Source organism: Marmota flaviventris, chromosome 1, assembly GCF_047511675.1.
Source record: "Marmota flaviventris isolate mMarFla1 chromosome 1, mMarFla1.hap1, whole genome shotgun sequence".
Classification (NCBI taxonomy): Eukaryota; Metazoa; Chordata; class Mammalia; order Rodentia; family Sciuridae; genus Marmota; species Marmota flaviventris.
The window spans coordinates 107,056,922-107,084,303 of NC_092498.1; the positions used below are offsets into that span (position 1 = coordinate 107,056,922).

Below are 27,382 nucleotides of genomic sequence, written 5' to 3' on the forward strand. Positions count from 1 at the left end.
TGTTGAAGGGCACCTGGGTTGGTTCCAGAGCATAGCTATTGTTAATTGAGCTGCTATAAACATTGATGTGGCAGCATTACTTAGTGTGATGATTTTAAGTCCCTTGGGTATATGCTGAGGAGTTGGATATGAGTCAAATGGTGGTTCCATTCTAAGTTTTCTAAGAAATCTCCATACTGCTTTCCAGTCCCACTAGCAATGTATGACAATACCTTTCTTTCCACATCCTTACCAACATTTATTGCTACTTTTATTCTTTTTTTATGTATAAATTCCAGGTCAATTTATTTTTCTTTAGACTTTAGTTGCAGACTTCATATATATATAGTTTAGTTATTGATAGACCTTTATTTATTTATATGTGGTGCTGAAAATCGAACCTAGTATCTCACACATGGCAGGCAAGAGCTCTACTGCTGAGTCATAGCTCCAGCCCTGCTAATTTTATTCTTGATAATTGCCATTCTGAATGGAGTAAGTTGGAATCTCAGTGTAGTTTTAACATGCATTTCTATAATTGCTAAAGATGTTGAACATTTTTTCACATATTTGTTGACCATTAGTATTACTTCTTCTATGAATTGTTTTTTCAGTTCCTTTGCCCATTTATCAATTGAGTATTTGTTTTTCTGGTGTTAAGTTTTTTGAGTTCTTTGTAAATCCTGGAAATTAATCCTCACCTGAGATATGTATGATAATTTTTTCCCATCCTGTAGGATCTCAGTTCATGTTCTTGATTGTTTCCTTTGCTGTGAAAAAGCTTTTCAGTGTGATACCATCCCATTTATTAATTCTTGATTTTATTTCTTATGCAGGGTCCTTGGGCATCAAAAATAAGAGAAAATAATATAAAAAGGAAAAAAAAAATGAATGTGTTTTAGTAAGCTATTTTGTTGCTGCAACTGAAAGATCTGACCAGAACAATTTTAGGAGAGGAAAAGTTTATTAGAGGGCTCACGGTTTCAGAGGTCCGTTCACAGACAGAAGACTCCATTCCTTGGAGCTCAAGGTGAGGCAGGATATCATGGTGGAAGAGTGTGGCAGAGAGAAGTAGGTCACATAGTGATCAGAAAGTAGAGAGAGAGAGAGAGAGAGAGACTCCACTGTACAGATTCAAATATATGCCCCATAGCCATACCTCCAATGAACCACTTTCTCCAGCCACACTCCACTCGCCTCCAGTTACCACTCAGTTAATCCCATCAGCGATTAATTAACTGATTATGCTAAGGCTATAACCCAGTCACTTCTCCTCTGATCCCTCTTGCATTGTCTCACATGTGAGTTTTGCGGGGACACCTCACATCGAAATTATAACAGAATATAATCCTGGTTTGGCCAAAACTGGGAAAAGAACTCATACAACTCATACAGAAACATTACAATTGACAGGAACAAAAGCCAGGAAATCTACATATGTAGGTTCAGCCAGGCTGTGCCCAGAGATATGTTAAGATTCTGGTTCTCCAACTTTTGTTGGGTCCTCCTGTTCCCAAGCCAGGGCTTTGGGGCCCTTTCGGCTTGCATTCTCAACACAAGATTATGGCCACTGGGAATCTAGGGTGGAAAATACAGCTTAACCAGCATATTGTCAGGAAACAGCTGGAGGAAAAAAATGATTTGGGGAGTTCTAATTTGAAATGGGCCCTGTCAACACCATCTAGACCTCTATGACCATCAAAGTTAAATTTCACCAATGAAGGCAATCAAGAATATTTTCAGTCACTCCCAAAACAAAACAACAACAAAAAAAATGAATAAGAAAAGAACAAACTAATATGGGGAAAAAGAATATAAAAAGTTCATAAGAAGGCAGAAAAGGAGGAAAAAGGAACAAGCACAGATGGATCAAATGCAAAATCAGTAATAAGGCTGTAGATGTAAGGCAAATGTATTTCTCATTACATTAAAATTAAAAGAAAAAGATTTTCAAACACAATTGTTGGAACTCTACATACTGTTTTCAAGAGAGGTTTAAACTTGAGGGTAGAAAACTGTTGAATGTAAAAAAGAGACAAGGATGGAGTTGTGGCTCAGAGGTAGAGTGCTCGCCTCACACGTGCAAGGGCCTGGGTTCAATCCTTGACACCACATAAAAGTAAATAAATAAAATAAAGGTATTGTGTCCAACTACAACTAAATTTTTTTTTTAAAAGAGACAAGGTTGGACCATGCACACTCTCACCAATGGAAGGTAGCTGGAGAAACAGTGGATTTGAAGGCAAGAAGCATCAGGAATCAAAAGATACCAGGCTCCACTGAACCAGAAGACACGACTCAATTAAATATATGTACCTAATAGCTTTAATGCCCTTTTAAAATAGGTAGGGAAACATTGGAACAAACTAAAAGGAGAGATGATAATGCAGTGATTATATATGGAAGTTTTGTTTGCAATCATCCATCAAAGGACTTATTCAGGGTATATGAGATTCTTGTAAATGAATAAGAAAGTCTTCACAGTTCAGGGTTAAGTGTTATCAATACAAATCCTTTCAGTATTTAAGATGTAAAAAGACCCATGTTGAATGAGAATACCCAAACAATTAGTCATCAGGGAAATGCAATTAAAACCACCAATCAATACTGTTGCACACCTGCCATGACCCATAAAATATAACAATTAAAAACTGACAATACCAAATGAAGGATGTGAATTAACTGTAATTCTCAGACACTGATTCTGGGTATCAGTTTGTTGCAAGCACCTCCAGAAAATATTTATCAGTTTATACTACAGCTAAAAGCATAGTATCAAGCAATTATTCCATTCCTGAGATGTGGGTGTTCGTTCATACCAAGGATGTGTATATTTATAGTAGACTTTTTTTGTCTCATAAATAATTCCTTATAAAAGTTACTTCCAAACAACTGTAGTTTTCTACTATTTATTCATTTATTTATTTACTTTTGGTACTGTAAATTGAACCCAGGTGTGCTGTAACACTGAGCTACTTCCCCAGCCCTTTTTAGATTTTATTTTGAGACAAGGTCTTGCTAAGTTGCTGAGGCTGGCCTCAAACTTTCAACCCTCCTGTCTCAGTCTCCTGAGTTGCTGGGATTATAAGTGTGTGCCACAGTGCCCAGCAGCTTTCTATTATTGATAGATATTTGGCAGGAAATATCTAACAATATTAGAAGTAAGTATATATAAAAAGTAGTAAATAAATAGTAGTACATTGATAAAATGGAGGGCCATACAGTGCTAAGAATGAGATCAACAATAGATTCAACAATCTGAATGAATCTCATAAACAAGATATTGAGGACAAGAAGCCCATCTCAAAGAGGTGTATATACATTATGAATCTTATTTTCAGGGATAGCAAAAGTAGGCAGACTCATTCTGTTGCCTTAGAAGCTAGGCCAGGATCAGAGCACAAGTGGCTTTTTAGGTCCTGGTATTATTCCGTCCCTTGATCTTGTAGTGGTTTCATGCATGTGTTGGCACTTTGGTCATGAGCACTGTAAGCTGGGTGAGCAGACCCATTACTTGCTCATGAACCAGTGCGTACATGCCCTCAGTGTGTGCCTCTTAGCTCTGCATAGACCATACAAAGGGGTCACTCACACACTTCATTCATAATTTATTGACTCATTTTATAAAATATAAATTTTCCTCAGATGCTAACAATTATTTGTGAATAAAAGCTTTCATAATCAAATAAATTTAGAAAATATTTCCACTCCAGCCCTTTTACTGATGTTCCCAGTACATGTCAGCATAGTTAAAGTTCTGAAAAGATCTCAAGAACCCTCATTTCTGGCGTTTAATGAAACCTGTCCCAAATATACTCTACAGTGGGGGCTTCTTTTTTTTTAAACAGGATATCTTCTGCCATATTGAAGTAGGAATTTTGGAAAATATTTCTCACCATTCCCCTGAGTGGGACATACTTATATTTTATAAGAATTCAGAGCATGTGAATGCATTAGCCCCTAAAAATGAAGATGCATTTTATTTCTTGAATTTTGGCAGAGATTGGGTGGCATGTGATAAATTATATCATTACCTGAGTTCTTGAGCGAAGGCCCAACTCCTGTAGTCCCAACAGACCTGACTCATCCCAGAGTGCTAATCAAAGAGACCAGCAGTGATGAGAGACAGGAAAGGAGCTTAAATCTGCATGGCAAAACACAAGGATGAACAGATGTAGGGTTACAGTGACCAAAGCCCTGTCTTCAAAGGACTGACAGAAACTGGTGTTTTATAGAAGAGGGGAATAAAGGCAAGGATTGGGGACTTGTTTCTGTGGGTGGGAGGTTTGCATAGCTAGCAAAGTAGGTCATCCTGGTCAGGACTTGTTCATTATCTCAGTTCTAGTTCTGTGAGGTGACTCCAGAGGTGCTTATTGCTTGTGGAGGGAAGCAATTTGGTTCCCATGAGATGAATGATTCTGCTTAAGGGTGGGGGGCAGCCTCAGGACTTGTGTTGCATAGAGGAGTAATCTCATCCATCATGGGTGATTTGTTTTGCTAGGCCTTCCGTTGCGTATAGGTAGATTTGGTCCCGTGTCATAAAGATGCTTATTAACCAAGCCTGTAGTTATTGGAATACAAGGCAACTGGAGAGGAAAGTTACTTAGAAGGGAAAGAAACAGACATTTTATTAAAAGGCAAATGGAGTTGAAAGAGACAAAATGAAGCTGGCTGGGTCAGTGACCCGACTCACTTTGAAGAGCAACTTGACAAGATTGGAGTAGAGTGACTAAGGAGCTATGCAGTAGGTTCCAGAGGCTGTAAGGAAAGGTGAACTACGAAAAACAGGCTCCTTTTACCATACTCCCTGGGAACCACCAGGAGAGAATGCTGATCTGGCAGGGTGGTTTTCTAACTGACAGATGTTTTCTTTTGATGAAGATTATTTCTCCTACAGATATAAATTTGCTTCATTTTCATGCCTATTTTGGAGTCCTTTGTTTTGTTTTGTTTTTTCTCATTTTATCTGTTCTGGTTTAAAAGTAATTTTGTACTAGATTCTTACCAGAGAGACAGATATGTAAACATGAACACATAGGTGTGCAGACACACGTACTTTTAATTTCTTAATTTCCCTTAAAATAAAGATGTAAAGGCATATTAGAAAATGTCTTTCCTCTCCTTTTGAGACCAATGCCCTGTGAATCTAAAACACTCCAAGTATATAAAAGGGAAATTGAGATTAGGGCCTACTTTTTCTTCTATTAGATGCAGGGTCTCTGGTTTAATTCCTAGGTCCTTGATCCACTTTGAGTTTTGTGCATGGTGAGAGATAGGAGTTTAATTTCATTTTGTTGCATATGGATTTCCAGTTTTCCCAGCACCATTTGTTGAAGAGGCTCTCTTTTCTCCAATGCAGGTTTTTCGCACCTTTGTCTAATGTAAGATAATTGTAATTTTGTGGGCTAGTCTCTGTGTCCTCTATACTGTACCATTGGTCTAGTAGTAGATTAGTAGGCCCTAATCTACCAGTCTGTTTTGGTGCCAATAACATGCTGTTTTTGTTATTATTGCTCTGTAGTATAGTTTAAGCTCTGGTATAGTGATGCTACCTGCTTCACTCTTCCTTCTAAGGATTTCTTTAGATATTCTGGGTCTCTTATTTTTTCAGATGAATTTCATGATTGTTTTTTCTGTTTTTATGAGGAATGTCATTGGGATTTTGATCAGAATTGCATTAAATATGTATAGTGCTTTTGGTAGTATGGTCATTTTGACAATATTAATTCTGCCTATCCAAGAGTAATGTAGATCTTTCCATCTTCTAAGATCTTCTTTGATTTCTTTCTTTAGGGTTCTGTAGTTTTCATTTTATAGATCTTTCACCTCTTTCATTGAGTTGATTCCCAAGTATTTTATTTTATTTTTTGAGGCTATCGTAAATGGGGTAGTTTTCCTCATGTCCCTCTCAGAAGATTTGTCACTGATATACAGAAATGCCTTTGATTTATGGCTGTTGATTTCATATTCTGCTACTTTGCTGAATTCATTTACTAGTTCTAGAAGTTTTCTGGTGGAGCTTTTTGGGTTTTCTAGATATAGAATCTATCAGCAGCAAATAGTGCCAATTTGAGTTCTTCTTTTCCTATATGTATCCCTTTAATTTTTTTCATCTAATTGCTGTGGCCAGTGTTTCAAGAACTATGTTAAATAGAAGTGGTGAAAGAGGGTATCTCTGTCTTATTCCAGTTTTTAGAGGGAATGCCTTCATTTTTTCTCCATTTATAATGATGTTAGCCAGGGGCTTAGCGTAGAATTAAAACCAAGAAATTAATAAATGGGATGGACTCAAACTAAAAAATTTCCTCTCAGCAAAAGAAACAATCTGAGATGAATAGAGTGCCTTCATCTTGGGAAAAAATTTTTGCTTCTCACACATCAATTAAAGCTCTAATCTGTAGGATATATAAAGAACTCAAAAAGCTAAGCACCAAAAAAACAAATAACCCAATCAATAAATGGGCCAAGGACCTGAACAGACAATTCTCAGAAGAGGATATACAATCAATCAACAAATATATGAAAAAAAAATGTTTATTTTCTCTAGCAATTAGAGAAAGGCAAATCAAAACTACTCTAAGATTTCATCTCACTCTAATCAGAATGGCAGCTATTATGAAGACAAACAACAATAAGTTGTTGGCGAAGATGTGGAGAAAAAGGTATACTCATACATTGCTGGTGGGACTGCAAGTTGGTGCAACCAAATGGAAAGCAGTATGGAGATTCCTTGGAAATCTGGGAATGGAACCACTATTTGATCCAGCTATCCCTCTCCTCAGTCTATACCCAAAGGACTTAAAAACAGCATACTACAGAGACACAGCCACAACAATGTTTATAGCAGCACTATTCACAATAGCTAAACTGTGGGACCTACTAAATGCCCTTCAGTAGAGGAATGGATAAAAAAAATGTACCATATATACACAATGGAATTTTACTCAGCAACAAAAGAGAATAAAATTATGGCTTTTGCAGGTAAATGGGTGGAAGATAATGCTAAGTGAAGTTAGCCAATCCCCAAAAGACAAATGCTGAATGTTTTCTCTGATATAAGGTGACTGATTCATAGTGGGGCAGGGAGGGGGGGATATGGGGTGGGAGGTGAACAGAGGGGGCAGGGGGTTAGCAATGATGGTGGAATGTGATGGACATGTATGAAGACATGAATTAGTGTGAACATACTTTATATACAAAGATATGAAAAATTGTGCTGTATATGTTTAATAAGAATTGTAATGCATTCCACTGTCATTTATTTTAAAAATTAAATCAATTTTACAAAAGGGAAATTGAAATGCAACACCTGTTACTTCCTCTCTATAAATAACAGGTGGGGAATTTCATACTTGGGAGTTAGGGTTCTGCTGAGCAACATGATTTACAGTAAGATAGAGAAAACGTAGCTACTTCAACAGGTATGGGAAGTTCTGTATACTTAATAATTGTTTTTATTCTAATTTCATGGCTCCAAAAGAAAGATTACCAATAATCTAGTTCCTAAAATAAAATGTGCAGCCACCAATGAATGCTGTCCCTGCTGGGCTCCTGAACTGGATGGATTTCTGCTCCATAGCTCTGCCCTTCTGGGATGTGGGGACATTCTCAGTGTTCAGTTCTGGATGGAAGTGAAAGCGATATGACCTCAAGCATGTGCTTGTGTCTTTTCTCATTAACACTCTGTCTTCTGTGATGCACCATTCCTTGTGGTACAAGTCTAAAACATACTGGCAACTTGCTCATCAATACAGCCATTGTAGTTTATTTCAGTGTGTCAATTAATTGTCTAATTATAAAATTTTAACTCAGTTTTACGTACACTGAGCTCTTGCCCTGTGCTGTAAGCAGTAGTAGACCCTGCAGTGAAACCATGATGTCACTGTGACTTCTGCCCCTAGGGGATGCCAATCAATGGAGGGTTCCAAGGACTGTCACTGTGAAAGGCAGTTTTGTTGGATATACAGGAGCAGCTGAGAACGATGTCCAAATCCAAATCTCCCAGGAGGTTCCAGCTTGATTTGTCTTCAGTTCAGCACACCTTAAGTTAACACACCTATTCTGGTCTAGATTGTGCTGGTATCTATGGCAACAGTGGGGCATGACAGACTCTCCATTTCAGGGACAGACTGTGGAGGGTCTTAAAGGGATGAAAAGCAGCTTCTTCTTGTCCATGTCCATCCAGGTCAAAGCCTGTGTTAACTGTGTGAAGAATTTCAAGTCATTCTGATACCATGTGTGTTTGTCCATTTGTGCTGCTATAATATGACAAAAAAGGGAGATTTATGAAAATCAGAAACTTATTACATCACAGTTCTGGAGGCTGTAGAGTCCAAGACCAGGGATTAGCAGTTTCTGCATTTGGAAAGGGCCTGTTACATGATGGCATCTTCTGCTTGTGTCCTCACATTAAGAAAGAGGTAGTGGCAAAGAAGATGAATGCCTCCCTCAAAGCCTCTAATAAGATTGCTATTCTCATCTGTTAGGACTTCTCATGATTTAATTTCTTGTGATCTAATCACATCCAAAAACCTTCTCTCTTAATACTAGCACATTGTTAAGTTTCAACATAGGGATTTTGAGGGGAGACCAGCATTCAAACCAAACCCCTGTGTATCATCACTGTAGTGAGTGGGGTTCACATATTTATGTGATCCAGGTGAACAACCTTCCCAATTGTGAACCCTCTGTCCTAAATTCAGATCAGCACAGAAAACATCATTTTAGCAACATTTATCAAGTGTCCCTGAGGAAAAAAAATATTATATGCTATAATTATTTTGAAATTAGCCATTTTTTACCCAATGTGTACTTTAATTGTAGCCAAGCCAAATTAATATAATATAATGTAATGTATCAGCAATTATTAGCCATGTGACTTGACAAATGCTTATTTTCTCTAAATGTAATTTTCCATATTTTGAAATTGTTCTGCCTTATATAAATATAAAACATAAATGCATAAATATGAAACAAATTTTATAATTATGGTTAAAATTATTTTTTTTCCTCCATTGCCCTACTTACTAATGAAGTTAAATGTATAGAAGTTCATTTGTCATTGAGTGATTATAGTAGCAAAATCTACTTTCATATATCAGTATTCTCTTAGGTAGTTTACCGAGTAATTGGAAGTGATATTTTCCCCAAGATTTTTAGTCATCCACTCTGTCTGAAATTAATACAACTACTTCTGCTTGCATATAGACTTTCTTATTTTCTGCCCCACGTCCACCCCCCAGTACTGGAAATTGAACCCAGGGGCATTCTACCACTGAGATACACCCCTGCCAAGACCTCATGCCTGGGCTGTTAATTCAGGAACCAGACGGGTAATGAGGGGATGAAGAAAAGACAAACAGACACACATAGAGAAAAAGGTGGGCCAGGTTCAGCAAAGCCTTGGTGAGGCTTACCAGCGCTAGCTCAGCACGTTTATTATATAGGGTTTGTCATTAAAAGGTTATTTGTTAGAAAGTTTTAACGGAGCAGGCAGTCTGAAGGCAAGGTGAAACTTTCGAGACATGAGATCATCTTGTTATACCCAGAATTCTCTACCCCAGGAGTGGGCATCTGAATCCAAGATTCCAATTGTCAGAGCTGTGCACCTTGGCACATAGCCTCCCCTGGCCAGTGTTACCATAGCAGTTGAGGGCCCCCTGACCTGCACTTTTGCAGAGTTAGCTCCCAGTACAAATGCAACCATGAGGGAATCAGAGACCAGGTTCCTGTCACCACTCTCCACACACCCCTAGTCATTTTTATTTTATTTTTGAGACAGGGACTCACTGAGTTACCTAGGAAGGCTTCAAACATGTGATCCTCCTGCCTTAGCCTCCCAAGAAGCTAGGATTATAGGTATGTGCCACTACAACTGGATCTTTTTTTTTTTTTTTTGATTAGTGTTAGCATGGTACAACTTTCTCTATTTCTTTATTTTAAATTTATGTGTGTATTTAATCCACAAAGTGGTTTTTTTATATTCAACAAATAGTTGTGCACTGTTTTGTGATCTACTCTGAAAAACTCTTTTATTTTACTTGGTGTATTTAGATCATTGACATTCAAAGTGATTATTAATGTAGTTTTGTCAATATCGATCATATTTGTTACAATTTTCTATTCATTACCTTCATTCTTAGTTTCTATTTTTGTCTTCCATTCTATTTCTGCTTTTGCTGTTTTAATTTTAAAAAAAAATGGTTCTTTTTTTTTCTATTTCCTTAGCATATCTGTTATCCTTCCTTCTTAAAAAAATTTTAGTGGTTGCCATAAATTTGTTACGTACATTTACAGGGTTATCAGGGATATTATACGATAGCAGGCTAACAGAGAGGTTATATAATGATAAAGGGGTCAGCTCTCCAGAAAGAAAAATACATCTTCAACATGTATTTGTCTCCAATTAGAAAACCAAACTGTATGAGGCAAAATATGACAGAAATACAAAACTAAATAAATGAATCCATCATTATACTTTGGATGCTATAGTACTCCTTTTTCATATCTAGCAGGTAGAAAATTGGAGGACATAGTTGACTTGAAGAGCAACAGCATTCTACTGGATAGTACTACATCCATTGAGTTCTTCATCTAACAACAGCAGAATAAACATTTTTCTCAAGATTGCATGGAACATTCACTAAGAAAGAACAAATTCTGGACCATAAAACACACCACAACATATTTAAAAGAATGAAAATCATATACTATCTACTCTCAGTCTATAATAGTATTAGACTGAAAACAGAAAGATAGTAGAGAAATCCCTAAATACTTGGAGATTTAAGAGCACATTTATAAATAACACATGGATCCAGAAGAAATCTCAAGGAAATTTTAATATTAAAAACTAAATGAAAATGAAAACACTTTATCAGAACTTGTGGTATGAGAGAAAGCAGTGCTCAGGAAATTAATAGCATTAAATGCATATATTAGAAAAGAAGAAATCTAAAATAAATAATCAAAGCTTCTACTTTAGGAAACTAGGAAAAGAAGGTGAAATTAAATTAAATCCAAAATAAGCAGAAGAAAATAAAAGGATAAACTTTCAACAAATGGTGCTGGGATAATTGAATATCCATAAACATACACACACAAAACTCTCAACATAAACCTCATTCCTTATGCAAAAATTGTCTTAAAATGGATCATGGGCTTAAATGTAAACCATAAAACTATAACATTTTTATGAGATAACATAGGAGAAAATCTTTAGGGCATAGAGCTCTTGATGATTTTCTTAGGACAATCAAAGGTGTGACCTATAAAAAAGAAAATTGATATGTTAAAATATAAAACATTTGCTCTGAAAAACTCCCTCTTAAAATGTTAGAAGGCAAGCTAAAAAAAACAGGAGAAAATATTTGCAAGTCATCTGCCTGACAATGGAATAGTACATAGAATATAAAAAGAATATTCCAAATTCAACACTAAAAAAAAAAAAACACCTAAATAAGCCAACTAAAAAACAGGCTCAACACATGAAGAGACCTTTAACAAATGAAGCTTTAAAATGGCAAATATACACATGAGATGATGATAATTACCAGCCGGTAGAGAAATAACAAACTAAAAATGTGAGATATTACTACACATCTATCAGAATGGCTAAGCAAAGCTGGGCATAGTGGCTCATGCTTGTAATCCCAGTGGCTTAGGAGGCTGAGAGAGGAGGATCACAAGTTGAAGGCCAGACTCAGCAATTTAACAATGCCCTAAGCAACTTAGTGAGACCCTGTCTCAAAGTAAAAAACGAAAAGGGTTGAGGATGTGGCTCATTGGTAAAGTGTCCCTGAGTTCAATTTCTAGGACAAAAATTTTAAAAGTATAGTAACAAGGCCAAATGCTGATAAGTATGTGCATAAACTGTATCCCTGGTTGGACTGTAGATTTTAAAGGCTCTCCAGTTTATTAATTTCTTATAAAACTAAACATACAACTACCATACAATCCAGCAATTGCTCGGAGGTATCCCCCTCAGACAGTAAAACTGTTTACACAAAGCCTATACAGGAATCTTTATAGTAGCTTTATTCATAACAAGCTCCAAACTGGAGAAAAGTGTTCTGCTTTATGAGTGGTTAAACTGTGTTATATCCACACCTTGCATTTTAGTCAGCTTTTGTGTCACTGTGCTAAAAGATTTGGTGAGAAAAATTGTAGAGGTTAAAAAGTTTATTTGGGGGCTCATGGTTTCAGTGGTCTGAGTCCCTAGATTGCTGGCTTCATTCTTCAGGGCTTGAGTTGAGGCTGAACATCATGGCAAAAGAGTGTGGTGGAGGGAAGCAGCTCACATGATGATCAGGAAGCAGAGAGAGAGGTTTCCACCTGCTAGATACACATATATATATCCCATAGCCACACCCCCAATAAACCACTCCCTCCAGCCCCACCCCACCTGCCTCCAGTTACCACTCAGTTAATCTCACTAGGGATTAATTTGCTGATTAGGTTAAGGCTATAAACCAATTATTTCACCTACCAACCTTCTATCATTGTCTCATGTGAGCTTTTGGGGGACACCACATCCAAACCATAACACCTTGGAACATCACTTATAAAGAAAGAATGAACTGTTTATGCCTAACATATAGGTGGATCTCAACAGCATTATGCTGAGCTTCAAAAGCCAGTCTTAAAGTCCAAACTACTGCATGAGTTCATTTCTATAATGTTCTTTTAATGGCACAACTGTAGATATGAAAAATACATAAATGGTTCTGTTGGGGAAGGAAGGAAGATACAAACAACTTAAAGGGTGGCATGAGGGAGTACTCTGGTGATGGGACAGTTCTGTGTCTTGATTTTGGTCCTGATAACACAAAATGTGGGAAAATAACGTAGATGTATACCTGTATATCATATCTCATCAGTTTCTCTTTTTATATTGTTCTTATAATTATGGAAGATCTAACTTTTGGGGGAGACTAAAGAGTGCATGAGTTTCCTCTCTACTACCTTTGCAACTTCCTGGTTTGATTTAATTCTACAATTTCAAAATCAAAGCTTTTTCGTGAACTATTTCATAAAATTAACTTTGTGTGTGTCGTATGTGTTTCTGTGTCACCAAATATTCAGAGGGAGTTGGTTGAAACAGTCTTACAATTTGGTTAATTTACAGGAATTCTGCTTCTAAGAAGAAAACTTTAGAAAATGTCAGTAATTGGAATCCGTTGTGGAATTCTAAATTTATATTAAAATTTTATAACTTATAAAACAATTTATATGGCCTTGATTCAAAAGAATTTATAAAATACAAGAAGAATAATCTCAGCTGTGTCATAAACTAAATATTTGAAGTAGGAAAAAATGGTAAAATGGCAGATATTTTTAATTAAAAATTACCTGAAAAATCCTCTACTTGAGCTGAGGTCGTTTTAGATGAAGAAAGCTTACTTCATAAATTCTTTAACAGTTCATTTATTAATCCTTTTTTGTTGCTATAATGAAATATTTGAGACAGGGTACTTTTTTTTTAAGTAGAGGTTTATTTAGCTTCAGGTATAGAAGTTTAAGGGCATGGCACCAGCACCAGTTTGTCCATGTGAGAACCAAACGATGGATGGCATTGCAATAGTGGGACCCCACGAAAGAGGGAGAAAGATCCATCACATCACCAGACAGGAAGCCAGAAGGTCTATTCAGGATGAGGCTCAGCCTTTTAAACCACTAGCTCTTAGGGGGTCTCCCCAGAACAACCTTAATCCCTTCCAAAGACACACCTGCAGTGACTTAAGTTCCTCTTAAGTCATTCTTCATGTTGTCACACTGAGGACCAAGCTTCCAGCACATGAACACTTGGGGCACACACCCAACCACAGTGGTTCACATTTAAATACCATATGTGAAGTACTTGTTACCCCTCCTCTTCCTCACTGACACCGCATGAGACAAAGGCATGTTCACATGTTTTTCCAACATAATCAGCCTGGGCAGTTCTATGAGGTTTTAGAAAAAGGGGCTAATGAATCTGGTTAATATTGAACACCTGTCAGAATTTAATTAACCATATCATTGTACAATTCTTATCAAGAGTTACTCTTTTTTTATTTTTAACATCTGACATTTCAAATGTTTATAGTACCTTTGGGTGCAATCAGCATGGAAGCTGTGACAAGGAAGGTTCAGAATCAGTGTCTCTCCTCATGATTCATTTAGCATGATTTGTCATGAGAGGAATTTATATAAAACTATAATTAAAAGTGTGTGAAATAGAAAGTTTCCTATGTGAAACAGAATGTCACTTGTGTTCTGCCTCTAGGTTTGTGTATTTTAATTACTATTTAAACACTTGATATTTTTGTTGGCTTTTTGGTTTTCTTCATGAATATATTTTTCACTAAGTTCCCGCCAATTTGTGTATCTCTTCTTGCCTGAAGCAGATGATTAAAAAAACACACTAAACGTATATGCACTTCATGGATATGTGGGACCAATTTCAAATTGCCCAGCAGTAGAACTCATTTTGAATAATGATAAATGCGCATGTGGGGCCATAAACAATGAGGGTCTCCATTCTAACATGAAGTGATCAGCTGGGACAAGTCCTTAAGGAAGAATAAAAGTAAAGTATGTAATTGTTAAGAAGATCCTGCATTTTGAGGAAAAAAAAAGTTTCTTATTTTTTAAAAACCAGTTGTCACACTAGGAGAATACATTAGAAATTGATGAAAATATTGACTATACAGGCCAGAGGTGGGAGGTGACAGAGTAGTAATGGGTAGAGTGGACACATGGAAGCAAATGTAACTAACAGTATGTTATTGATAACATGACTATACTGAGAGGAATTGAGTGACTCTATTTATTTTTCCAGTTGGATATTTAACCCAGGAATACTTCGCCACTCCTCTACATTCCTAGATATTTTTATGTTTCATTTTGAGACAGGGTCTTGCTAAGCTATTTAGAATCTTGCTAAATTGCTGAGGCTGGCCTTGAACTTTGTGATCCTCCTGCCTCAGCCTCCCAAGTGTATGAGTTTACAGGTGTGACTTTTAAACAAAATATATTGTAAGAATTGCAAAGAAAATGTATTCATTATTAATTAATAATAATATTTTGATATAATTTTAAAATTGCTTTATGTGAACCATAGGCTAAAAGTAACTGTAGTATTTGAAAATGTGAATATTTAACAATTTTTTTATTTCTTCTTCTTGTGCCTGGCCTTAGAGCTGCAACCTGACAGTGCTTGGGTGGTCCACCCACATCCAGCAGTTCCCAACTCCTTTGTGTTTCATAAGTCCTCATGGGAGGCCAGGGGCGGGACTTCCACCTTAGTCAATGATTTTAATAAAGGAGAATTTCTGTCAAAGAAGTCACACAAGATAGCATGGTGACCTGCTGGTGGTCTCAGCTATACAGCAAGAGCCAGGCTTAAAAAGGAAAGAAAAGAAAAAGAAATATATGTGGAATTAAAACCTATCAGATAAATTAAATAAGTAAAACTGATAAATTTAGTGTTTCATTATAAAAGAAATATATATATATATATATATATATATATATATATATATATATATGTATATACATACATATATATAATCTAAGAAAAATTTTTGAACTATTTATTATGAAATCACAATTTTAAAATTTCTTATGTACATTTCTATCTGTGCCCATCTCTGAAGAGGGCCTGCAAACAGTGTCTGATCAGTACAATGAGTGCATACAATATTCAGGTCTTATGTCTGAATATATTCTCCACTAAAAGGAATCAGGTCCCTTGGAAAAAGTGCTAATTTTAGATTTAGGAAATATGAGCTAAAATTGTCATGTTGGTTCAGAAATTAAAGATGCTTCTATTGACCAAAGAAGCATGTCAAAAGATACAACAACTGGTTTGAAGTTCTCTAGCCAAATTTTAGGTAATTTGAACATCAAAAAGAACAAAAATTGCAGTTGGTTGCAAAACATTGAAAAATAAAGACCAAAACCCATCAGTGATATTAAAAATAAACTAATAAATCACCAAAAACCTTTAGAAGTGACTATTAACACTGGCATAGAAAAATTATTTCAGAAAAGGATATTTGTTGGAGTTTTCAAAAGCATATGAGAGGTGTATTATTTCATAAGATTCTTTGGCATGAAGTACAAAACATTATTTAGTCCACACTTACTTAACTATTAAGTGGCAGGACCAGGTTTTTAATCCAAATGGATTTAAAATAAAGTAATCCAAATTGATTTAAAACCTGTAAATAATTTAAGGATACAGGTTTCCTGGGCAATTATGGTGTGCCTTCTGTGTGGAAAGCACACTGCCATATATTATGCTGAATTGGAAGCAGATTGTGTCCTCAAACTCTGCAAAGAAAGATGGTAAACAGAAAGAAAAAAGCATTTCAGAGAGCTCAGGCCTACTGTAAAATTCATAGCAGCTCAGGAATTGTGCAGAGACAGTATGACCAAATTAGGAACACTTTCACAAGGTTGGTCCCACCTAAATGACCACTGTGGCACTGTCTTTTATCTCACATAGCAGAGGAAGACTCATTCTACGCCACGGAAAGTGGTGCTGAAGTGTATGGGTGGCCAGAAGAGGGTTGTGTTCAGGGAGTATCAGGACATCATGCCAGGGCAACTGGGTAGGGAGGGGTCTTGAGTTTAAATAGTATTACAGTTTACCAAAATTTATGAATTGGTTGTCTTTAATGTAAATAAAGCTCATCAGATGTCAGCTTGAAAAGACACAAGGCCTAGGCTTGGTCAACCTGGTATCAGCACGCAGTGCAGACAGCTTTCCTCTGGAAGCACAAAACCTGAGCTCAAAAAAGAATGTTGAGTCATTTCCAAATGAATGACTGTAAAGCTTCAAGGTGTCTGAGGGAGAAGAGAAGAGAAGAGATCACAGGCAGAACTTTACCAGCAGTGTCTCCATAGGAGACAAGAAGAAAACAAGTCAAGGGAGGGAGAAAGGGGCCATGTGCACCTATGTGTTTGTCCTAAGCACAGCATTCTGGAGCTAATTTGAAAGATAGCTACAAGAAAGTGTGACTTAGACAGTTTGGAAGTGTAAAAGGGCTGATTTTTACTCTAGCACTTTTTTTGGATTAATTTTAAAATTTTTGCAGATGAATCTTTTTATCTCTTTGATGATTTTACCCATTATAATTAAACATGTTTTGGTTGTGAGCACATCCTCAAAGACTTTAGAAGCAAAGAAATTTGGAGAATGAAAATTTTTTTTAAAAAATTAATTAATTTTTGCACGAGCTCTCATTATTATTATTTTTTGCATAATAATTCTTAATATACCTTTATACCACAATTTATCATATCTCTGTATATAAGATATGTTGACACCAAATTCACATCTTCATACATGTATTTTGTACAACGATGAGGGTCTTCTTCCACCAACCATCTCACAAATTGTTAAAGTTCTAAGTTGGAGCCTTTGTTAGTGATTACTTATGTTGGAATTTTAGAGAGGGTTTTGGAGGCAGAGCAGTTGTAGGTGTATGAACGATAACATAAAGCCAATGATTTTTAAAATTAGTTCCAATTCACATTGGAAATTGTTCTAATACTCATTTTCTTCACATATTTGACTTTCTTATAGAGTGAAGTGTGGCTGTGACATCTTTATTGCTTGACAAGGTTATAATCAATGTTAATTGAATTACAGAGATCCTCAGTTCTTATGGAAGATTGTTGAAGATATACCCCTGGAGCATGCTAAGGAGGGGCTTCTCACAGTGTGATCCCCCCAAAACAGCAGCCACATCAACTAAAGAACTTATCAAAGCAAATTTTGGGGCCCCATCCCAATCCTGGGGAGTCAGAAAATCTTGGGTGGGACCTGCAACCAGCATTTGTATAGTCTTCCAGGTGACGAAAAGTCTGATGAAGTTTGAAAACCTGCTCCAGGAGATATGGAAAGTATGATGGATTTATGCTACTTAAAGATGTTTTATTCTTTGAGCTCTGCTAAAAAATGTCAAGAGGAATATGACTGGTTCTCCGAAGGTCTTGGTTAATGAGAATGCTTTTCCTATAATTACTTAGCATGAATTAAATCTATGATTGCAAATATGACAATACATAAGGTCTCAAAATGGAATAGACTGATAATGAAAACCACAGCATTATCACTCATAAAATTTTAAATGCATTGGTTCCATTTCAGATGAAAAAGGGAGAGTAAGTACTTCATTTTACTGAAGTTCTGACTTTCCCACTATCCTTCATAAAAAAGAGTGAATAAAATATATATTATAATGCTAATTACCTAATTATATTGATCATATATTTATGCACACACTTAGTATAAAATGTTCTTCTGCATTTCAGGTCCAAACTGCTTTGCAGAAACTGCTGTCATTCCAGCTGGCAGAGAAGTGAAGACCGACGAGTGCACCATATGTCACTGTACTTATGAGGAAGGAACATGGAGAATTGAGCGGCAGGCCATGTGCACGAGACACGAATGCAGGCAGATGTAGACACTTCACAATATAAAAACTCTCACGTTTTTCTAGACTCTTTTACTGATGTGAACATTCTAGATGACTGGGAAATATCAATCAAAAGGAGAAGACTTTTGATAAGGAATCATGGAAAATAGTTGGTACATTTGCTTTTCTTGGTAACAATTACTGCAAAAGAAGGAGATGGATATATTTCAAAACATCAACAAGAACTTTGGGCATAAAATCCCTCTCTAAATAAATGTGCTATTTTCACAGTAAGTACACTAAAGTACACTATTATATAATAAATGTATTTCTATAATCCCTCTATTAGAGAGCTTATATAAATGTTTTCTATAGATACAGATTAAAAATGCTGTGCTGTCAACCGTCCTCACTGTGTACCTGCATATCTTTGTCAGTTCTGATTGCATCACACGGGGATGCTAAGGGTTGCCTGTCCCCCTTCACAGCTTCACACAGACTAGTGCATCCATCCATTAATGGATCATAATAGGACTGGTTTCTATTGAAACCTTGTCCAAATTCTATTTAATTACAGACATCTCTCTGATGTTCATCCCTAGAAGGCACAGACAAATTCACATAAACATAATGCTACCTTCTTATAACAACATATTGCTTTTATCAGTTCATTCTCATTCATTTGGGAAATGCAGATATAAAAGATTACTAATACACTTTTTCACTTTTTACAGCTCTCCTATGTTGTGGACCATAAATAAACATATACATATATTTCATTTTTGTTATCTTCTCTTCTAAGCATGACTCTATTCCATTCCCTAAAATGAGGAATACGATAGACTGGAAAACTTGTATGATTGTTCCATCAAGCTGAAGCATGCTTCAAAATGGAAGGGTCCTTTGATTACCTGGAGAAAATAGAAGGAAAATCCTGTACAAGTTTGAAACTGAAATGTAAACATGGTACAGATATCTCCATCCTCAGTTCAGTGTGGTCATATTATTAATGGGAATAAAGCATCCATCCTCCATAACAGAGCATCTGCCATTAAGAGCAGAGTGAGAAAGCATTTCTTTTGTTCAATTATGTTGAAAGATATAAAGCTGAAGGTCAAGTGTACTCTAAAATTTCCTGTGTTTAAATATAATCCCCTCTTCATTTGGACAGAGAATAAAAGATGCCACTGCACAGTGTTGCTGATCTGACCAGTGTAATTGGAGAATAGTTCCACCATTATGGATCACATCGACACTTGGCTCTTTGATGAAAGAGGTAGTCAGGGTCTTAATAGGTGCAGGATGAAGAAAGCAAAACTGCAATCACTATTTTAAACCTTTAAAGTGCTTTTTCTATAGATTAATGTATTACAAAATTCTGAATTACACAGTGTTTAGTACAAAGGATTATAATTACAAAAGAGGAATAAGGAGTGGTTTCTCACCTTCACATGCTTTTGGTCTCAAGCATAACTGGAATAAAAAATTTGTGTTATTATATTAGGAGTCAAACTAAAGACCATAAAATAGTGATTAGAAAAGCTTACTAAAAGGAGGGTAGAGTACAAAAAAAAAGAGGAGAGGCACTCATTATATTAAAAGTTCATTAATTAAAAATAATATTCAGGAAAAATTGGTACATCTGCCATTGGTGAAAAGTTGAAGTATTGTAGACCTTAGTAAATTGAAGCCACCACTAACTGAATCACCAGGACATTTACATAGGCTCATATTGTTTATAAAGAACATCTTGAGTCAAGTGTATTAACATGCACATAAATTTCATGAAAATACTCAGGGGAATTATTAGCTAATTACTCTCAGGTATGATCAGCTTTTTAAAACTTAACTTTTAGTATTAAAGATGATATTAGCTATTCCTCCATTACTCAACAGTAGTTTTTCTGAGACTAGGTTATATAAAGGTACCATTTTGCCAACAAATGACCCTACACCAGTTGGGTAGGTGGGCTATTGAGCTATGTCCCCCAGCAAGCGCACAGCATTTTCTCTTCCCACAAAACACAATGTGGTTACAGCCCCAGTCTACAAAGCCAAGTTTTCCTATTTCCCTTGAGAATACAATCCCTCTCAGAATGGACAGGACAGTGAGCTCTGAAACAATGACAGCGGTAAGAATCTTAAATGCTGGGAGAATTGCAGGAAACCAAGAATTTTGTTGCACAGAGAGTAAATAGAGTTTCATATGGGGAAATTGATTTTCACTCAGTATAAAGTGGTCGGGACACAATTGTCTCAACTACTCCTGGGGGCTGGAGATCAGTGGCTGCTATGGCCCTAAGTATCTCTCTTCCTGTGTCCATTTCAACCCCCTCACTTGTTTCTCCTCATAAGGAACAGTACATACACCAAACATGGCAGAATTTGGATGAATAACACTGCACATACTTAATAATAATGGAATGATCTGCATTGTTGTTGAACAAAAGCTACTCATCTCCTTGCAGATAATTCATGCTGTCACATTTACATAGCTATCTCAGGTAGACATTTGCTTTTTATCCCCTCTGTTCCCACAGAATTCTTTGCTGAGATTTTCACCAATTAAATTGTTCTACTCGATAAGCATGATAACTTCAATAACTACATAATAAAAAGAGGAGTGTATGACCCCAAGTTATCTGATTCCAAAATATAATTGTTTGGACATAGAACTAAAAAAGCCTCACAATTCAAGTACAGAAGTTTTTGGAAAGCCATAATTCTCCAAATTCCAATAGTTTTGATCAACAAGTATCTAATAACTCTTAGATTATTTATTCAAATAAAAAAGGAAATTGTGCTTACAAATGTATTATATGAATTTATTTTAAACTTTTAAGCCTATATGAAGCTTCTTATGTAAATTATAGAATAGTTCTGGGATGTTGTCTGATACTTTAGAAATTTTCAAGTATCTTTCAGCCACAGGACATATTTCCTTTTGGGGTAGATTTTTTAGTACTTTCATTTGCATTTCACAGAAGTCTTAGATAAAATACTTTCAAAAACATATATGTCATTCTTGGGTGCAAAAAACATTAATCGTGAGCCAAGTCACAGAGGCCCCAGTGATGTTACAGCTGGTACAGATGGAGGGCCAGAGTATTTTTGACTTCAAGTAGTTTATATTCTGTGAGCCTAATTTTCATATGCTTATTCATATACTTTTAATATTTATAATATATCTTTTGTGTAATAAAACATGTTAAGGATGAATTATCATCCATTTTTAAGTTTGTGGCATCGTGAATACAGTATGTTTGAGCAGTGCTTCTATCGACTTTCCCAGCATAATGTTGTATGTACACAATGTTTTGAAGTCTTTAAATTTTCAGAAAATGCACATATTTTCTATTTTTGGTTTTGGGTTCAAGCAGTGAAATGTTTCTTTAATATGTACATTCACTTGAAACATATATGCAGTATTTCAAACAAGCATTGTTGAAAATTAAATCTATTATTTAAATGGACACTCTTTCAACATACAGAAAACAAAATTATAGATATAAAGCATGGGCTACCAATATTAATAATTTATCACATTTTCTTCAATAGGCAAGAAATCAAGTCTACTTAGGTTTGTTTAAAATCAGACTTTTCTCTAACACACACAATGAAGAAAAGTAATCTAAATATCATTCCATCTGAATACTGGGAAGAATCAAAAATACAAACAAGCACCATTGGTGATATATTTTATGCTTTCTTTGGCCAATATAATTTGTAACCTTAACTTCTTACTGTACCTACTCACTCCTTATTTTTTTGTCTCACTAGCAGCATCTGTCAATGGCTGATGTTGTAAATAGTTATCCTGAAAGATTATATTTAGAGCGTAATTCATTTATTCTGGTATAAATGCATTTTTACAGCACATAACTTTTTTACATTCCAGTTGCACTTCCAAAGCTGTAGTTCTCATTGTTCCACAGTGGAAATGAAATAGCCTACTTACTACCAATTCCTCACTCAAAACCAACCTCTTTTTTACTATTTTAGTATTCTAAGCAAAGATCTCATTTTTAATTGAATTCTTTGAGGATTTCGATTGCACACAGAAGTTTACAGCCAAACTCCTCAGTATGGCCAACTAATATCTTCAAAATTAGGCTCAAGTCTACACCAGGAAACAATGCACTACTAGCTGAAGGTCCTGAGTATCCAGACCCTCCTCTGACAACAGTCTATTTCTTTCCCAGATTTTGCTCCATGGATCCTTCTCAACAAGTTAAGATAGTAGCCATTTTTTTTTCAATGTACAACAATAGTGCCACTGTTTATAATACAGCTTCTGTAGTCTTTAACTGGATTATTACTGTATGTTCCTGTCAACATTAATTTGGTATTTTGTTTTAGTATATGGTTTAAAAATAATATATACTTTGCATTATAGTTATGTGTTTGCTCTATTATTTGTAAATTTAATTTATATTATGAGATATTCAGTTGTCTAAATTTTACCTAGTATCTTTATGTTGAAGGCCTGGTGAATTGAATTCAGTCTGTTAATACATAGGTACTTGCTTAAGACAGATATAACTTCCCAGTATTATTTTTCTTCCCTGTTGTTTTTCGGTTTCTCACTTAACTTGCAGATCTCAAGTAGTCAGTACATAACAAATTCCCCAATGTTTCATTGTAATAGTTTAGAGTGAACTTTGGTAGCCACTGGCCATTTCTGATGAAGTCAGGAAAAAAATTATTGGTTTTGGAGTAAAGGTTCTGGTGCTGAAGAAAATTTTTATATTGAAGAGACATACATATTAATGATAAAAGAAGTCTTGTTTGCAGTTTTGAAATTTACTTGCTTATTTTCAGTTTCTGAAATGCAGATTTATCTTAAATTTTATGATTTTGAAAATTTCTGCATTTTGTAATTTTCTATATAACATAAACACTAGGTATATAGGGGACTGATAAAATAAATCAATAAAATGAGTTGTCTATGAAGAAATACGGCAGGTTCCTTAGCCTGTTGGAAAGGTACTCAAAAGTGATGGTTGTCACCACAATGTCAAACTTAACTATGAATTTTGCCAAGCATTGGCTATTATTTTAGCTTTAAAACACACCACACACACACACACATACACACACACACACACACACACCAAAAAAACAGAAGAAATTAACTAAGTCCAAATGCCTAATTTTTAAGTGAATAAATCCCATTGAGTAGTAAGTGACATTGAAAATCTGGCTGAGAGTATTCACCCAACGTTTTAAAAACATGAAAAATTAAATGAAAACGTGTTCCAAATTTTTGACTCATGGGCTGTTTGTAATCCAAGAAATATATACCTTTCACCCCTACCTGTTATGTTCAGAGAAGTACATAAAGTTCATGGCTGAGCCATTATATAGGCACAGAGTTATCAAGACTAATCAAAGAAAATACCTGATATCATTTGAGTATGTTATGATGCAACCTGATAATTAAAAGGAATATTGCCACCTTAATTTCTAATTCAATTTTCAGTAAGTAGAAATATTTCCCAATTTTATTTAAATTTTCATAATATTTAATGATTAATCTTTCTTATTTTCTCAATTCCTGGAATTTAAATTTTAGGCAGAATTGTTTCCAAGTTAATTTATGAGAATATTCATTTTCTAATTCTCTTCATTATATTTACATTTTGAAACAAATACAATTATATTTTTATTTCTGTTTGTTCTCAGGGATTATTTGCTTCCTTAGCAGGTAATTCTTACAATTAAACTGGAAGAAAAGTGAAAAATTTCCAGTAAGCAATCTCTTCATATGAACCAATAGCTATGAAATACCTCTTTTAACTTCAGGATTTCCATAAATACTGGGTAACACTGTTCTCTTTGCAAGGTAAATGCAAGCTCAGGGAAGTTCAGAAACAGCCTAAGATTCAGTCTAGTGACTTTCAGCTAGACTTTGCTTTTCACCAGAGTGTGATTTGAAGTATGCTCATTTGCTTTCAGATCAGGGATGTTAGAAATTAGACAGAATTTCAAAACTACTCTTTCATATAACTCCCCAGAAATATATAGAGTTAACAGCAACGTATTTTCCTAATTCAACCATGGCACTCTTGATACTTGCTAGTAAAATGTAGCTTCTCACAAAAATCCTGTGGACCTCCCTACTCTAAATGTTTGTCATAATTTTGATTCCTAACTAAACTCTATCTAGATCTCATGTTAAAATCATTCTTAACCATCAGTAGTGCTTTATATGTTCTTGTTTAGCCATTTTTCTTGTACTTAAACAGAAAATATGATGGTATGAATCATATTAGCTTCCTGAAGGTAAATAAACTGCCATTTATTAGGTAATAATCATGACACTATGATTTTAAATTCTCTTATCTAATTTTTTCCTCTTAACAACTCTGCAATGTCAATGAGAAAATTAGCAGCTGGTGGGTTTATTTTCCAAATTTAATTGATGGGCCAAGGCTAATTTTCACTGGTTTCCAATCCCAGAAAATTCCACTGTCTTCAAGGGGCATACTCAGGTTTCATATGGATAGCACTGTTTTTCTAGGTGAGCAGCTGCTAATCTTATCCAATCATTTATTCCATTCTATAAATATTTATTGTGTATGTTCTGTGTGTCAGTCAATATAGTTTAGGTCTGGGTGATTAAGTAATGTGCTACCTTAGAGCCCTTAGAACTCTTAGTCTACATACCCACTGAAGTCCTTAAGCCAATAAAAGAAAGTTATAGCATGTCATTTTGAACTTTTTGCATTAAAATTGTTAATATTAATATTGACATTTATCATTGTAAACAAAATGTTGCTATTTCCTGATAAACAGCAGTTAGTGAAAAATTATGAAGTTAATGTTAGATGGTATTAGTGACTTAAAAAAAAATTTAAGTGCAACTAAGTGTAGTGGCACACCCCTGTAATCCCAGCAGCACTGGAGGCTAAGGCAGGAGGATCACAAGCTTAAAGCCAGCCTCAACAATTTAGCAAGGCCCTAAGCAACTTAGGGAGACTCTGTTTCAAACTAAACAGGGCTGGGGATGTGGCTCAGTTTTAAGCACCCTGGGTTCAATCCTGGAATTGAACTCCTTCCCCTCCGCCCCCCCAAAAAAATTAAGTGCCTACTTTATAGACCCTATATAGAGTTTCTTCATTTAAAATGTATAAATTTTATTTTAATTAATACAAATTAATTATAAAAGCAATCTGGCCATGTTACATAATGATAAGTTTGTGATTTCAAAGTATCTGTTATTACTCAAAACAAAAACTGTCCCCAATCAAAAAGGTGACAGTGATGGTGAAGATGGCTGGAGGACAGGGAGGTTCCCTCCAAGATCAGTGGCCAGACCTGTGTAGCATCATCCACTTGGTCCTTTCTATTTTCTCTTAAAGAGTACTTTTCTATTTTAAAAAAGGCATCATTGCAGTAAGGTGCTTGACACTAAAAATATTATTCCCTGTATATCTTTTTGTGGGTTATAGATTAATTATGGCCAATTGATACCTTAAATGTATACATAAATACACATGTGTTAAAAATAACAGCCTTTAAGTGAGAATTAAAATGGGTCTTCTAAGTCAAGAACCTTGTCTTTAAAAGATACATAATGCGGGGCTGGGCTTGTGGCTCAGTGGTAGGGTTCAATCCTCAGCACCATATAAAAATAAATAAATAAAATGAAGGTATTAAAAAAGATACATAATGGGCTAATTTCATACAATAGAAAGCAAAAGTGTTATTGAAAGGAGTAACAAAGTTATATAGTAATCAACAGAGAAAGTTAATGGGATAATTAATTTTGGATATGGAAATATTGAAACTTAGAGTAATGAAGGTAATTATGAGGTGTGATAGAAACATTTAAACTATAATAAGTATGATTTATAAACCCCCCAAATTGAATACATTATGAATCCCCTTCTTAAAAATAAAAAGAAAATAATTTTGAAAATTGCTTTTTGAGTGATAAAGAATTACCGAATTTTTCCAACTGGAAGTTTTTTTTTCTATACATACATGTATTTATACAAATGGCTAAACAAAGTATCCTTTGAATTCACTGAAATTGAAAAGTAGATAGAAACAGTGGCATGTAATCAAAACAAAAGACAAATGAAGTGATGATCACTGGCTAGGAATTCCTTTTAGGTCAGAAATTAAAGTAAGTTGGACATTAAGCAGTGAAAAGTGCATGGGAGATGAGGGAGATCATGCTCTCTGGACCTTGTCATTCTGTCTATGTAAATAAGGCTACATAAATCTATATGACTATTTGCACATAATCATAAGCATGTGTATAAAGATGTGTATGTATTTGTGTATTATTTATGACTTATTAAAACATTTTAAATTCTTATTCCATAGATATAGTATTTGAAAATTCATAAGCCATTTTAAATGGCATGATTTACCAGATGTGTGATGTTGTACCATATAGCAGATGTCATAGTTTACTGTTTTTATTTTTTAAAGGTTGTAGGAAAACTTTACTAAAAGAATGCATTTATTGCATTTATGAATTACAGTTTTCCATAAACTGAAAAAAATATATTTTTATAAGTTCAGTGGTGAAGTATTCACGTTCTATACAAGTTGATCAGATAACATCAGTATTATCTACCAAGGATAACAATAAATTGCCAATCACCATTTTTCCTGTTCAATGGAGAATATTGGGCTCATGTTCAAGATAGCAAAGGAAATTCAGGTTAGGAGAAAAGAGAGGAAGTTGATAAAAAGTGAACGCTCATAATACTTTCAGGAAACAATGGTGGGATCTCTTGGTTAGATAGATGGGTCTGAGTCTGAGTAGAGATATTAGGAGCTTAAAGGATAGACATTGCCATTCCTGGCCTTGGCATTATTCCATACCTATAAAGTCACAATCTCCAAAAATAAAGGCTGGAGCATCCATTTAACATTTATGTCATAAATATTATTTGCAATCTCTGGTTTAATATAAATTGGTAATGATATTGGCCTTTGGTGGTCTGGCTCTACCTCCAGTTCGAATGCCACTT

At 35.2% G+C, this 27,382-nt stretch overlaps 1 protein-coding gene across 1 annotated transcript in view; it reads left to right on the forward strand.

Moving 5' to 3' along the window:
- The window catches only part of Vwc2 (von Willebrand factor C domain containing 2), a 155,014-nt gene extending 136,217 nt beyond the window's left edge, over nt 1-18,797 (forward strand). Inside the window, exon 3 of the mRNA XM_071608624.1 lies at nt 18,286-18,797. Coding sequence (XP_071464725.1) covers nt 18,286-18,437 — 152 coding nt within the window. The 3' untranslated portion in view covers nt 18,438-18,797. The remainder of the gene's footprint in view (nt 1-18,285) is intronic.
- The last annotated feature ends 8,585 nt before the right edge of the window (nt 18,798-27,382 follow it).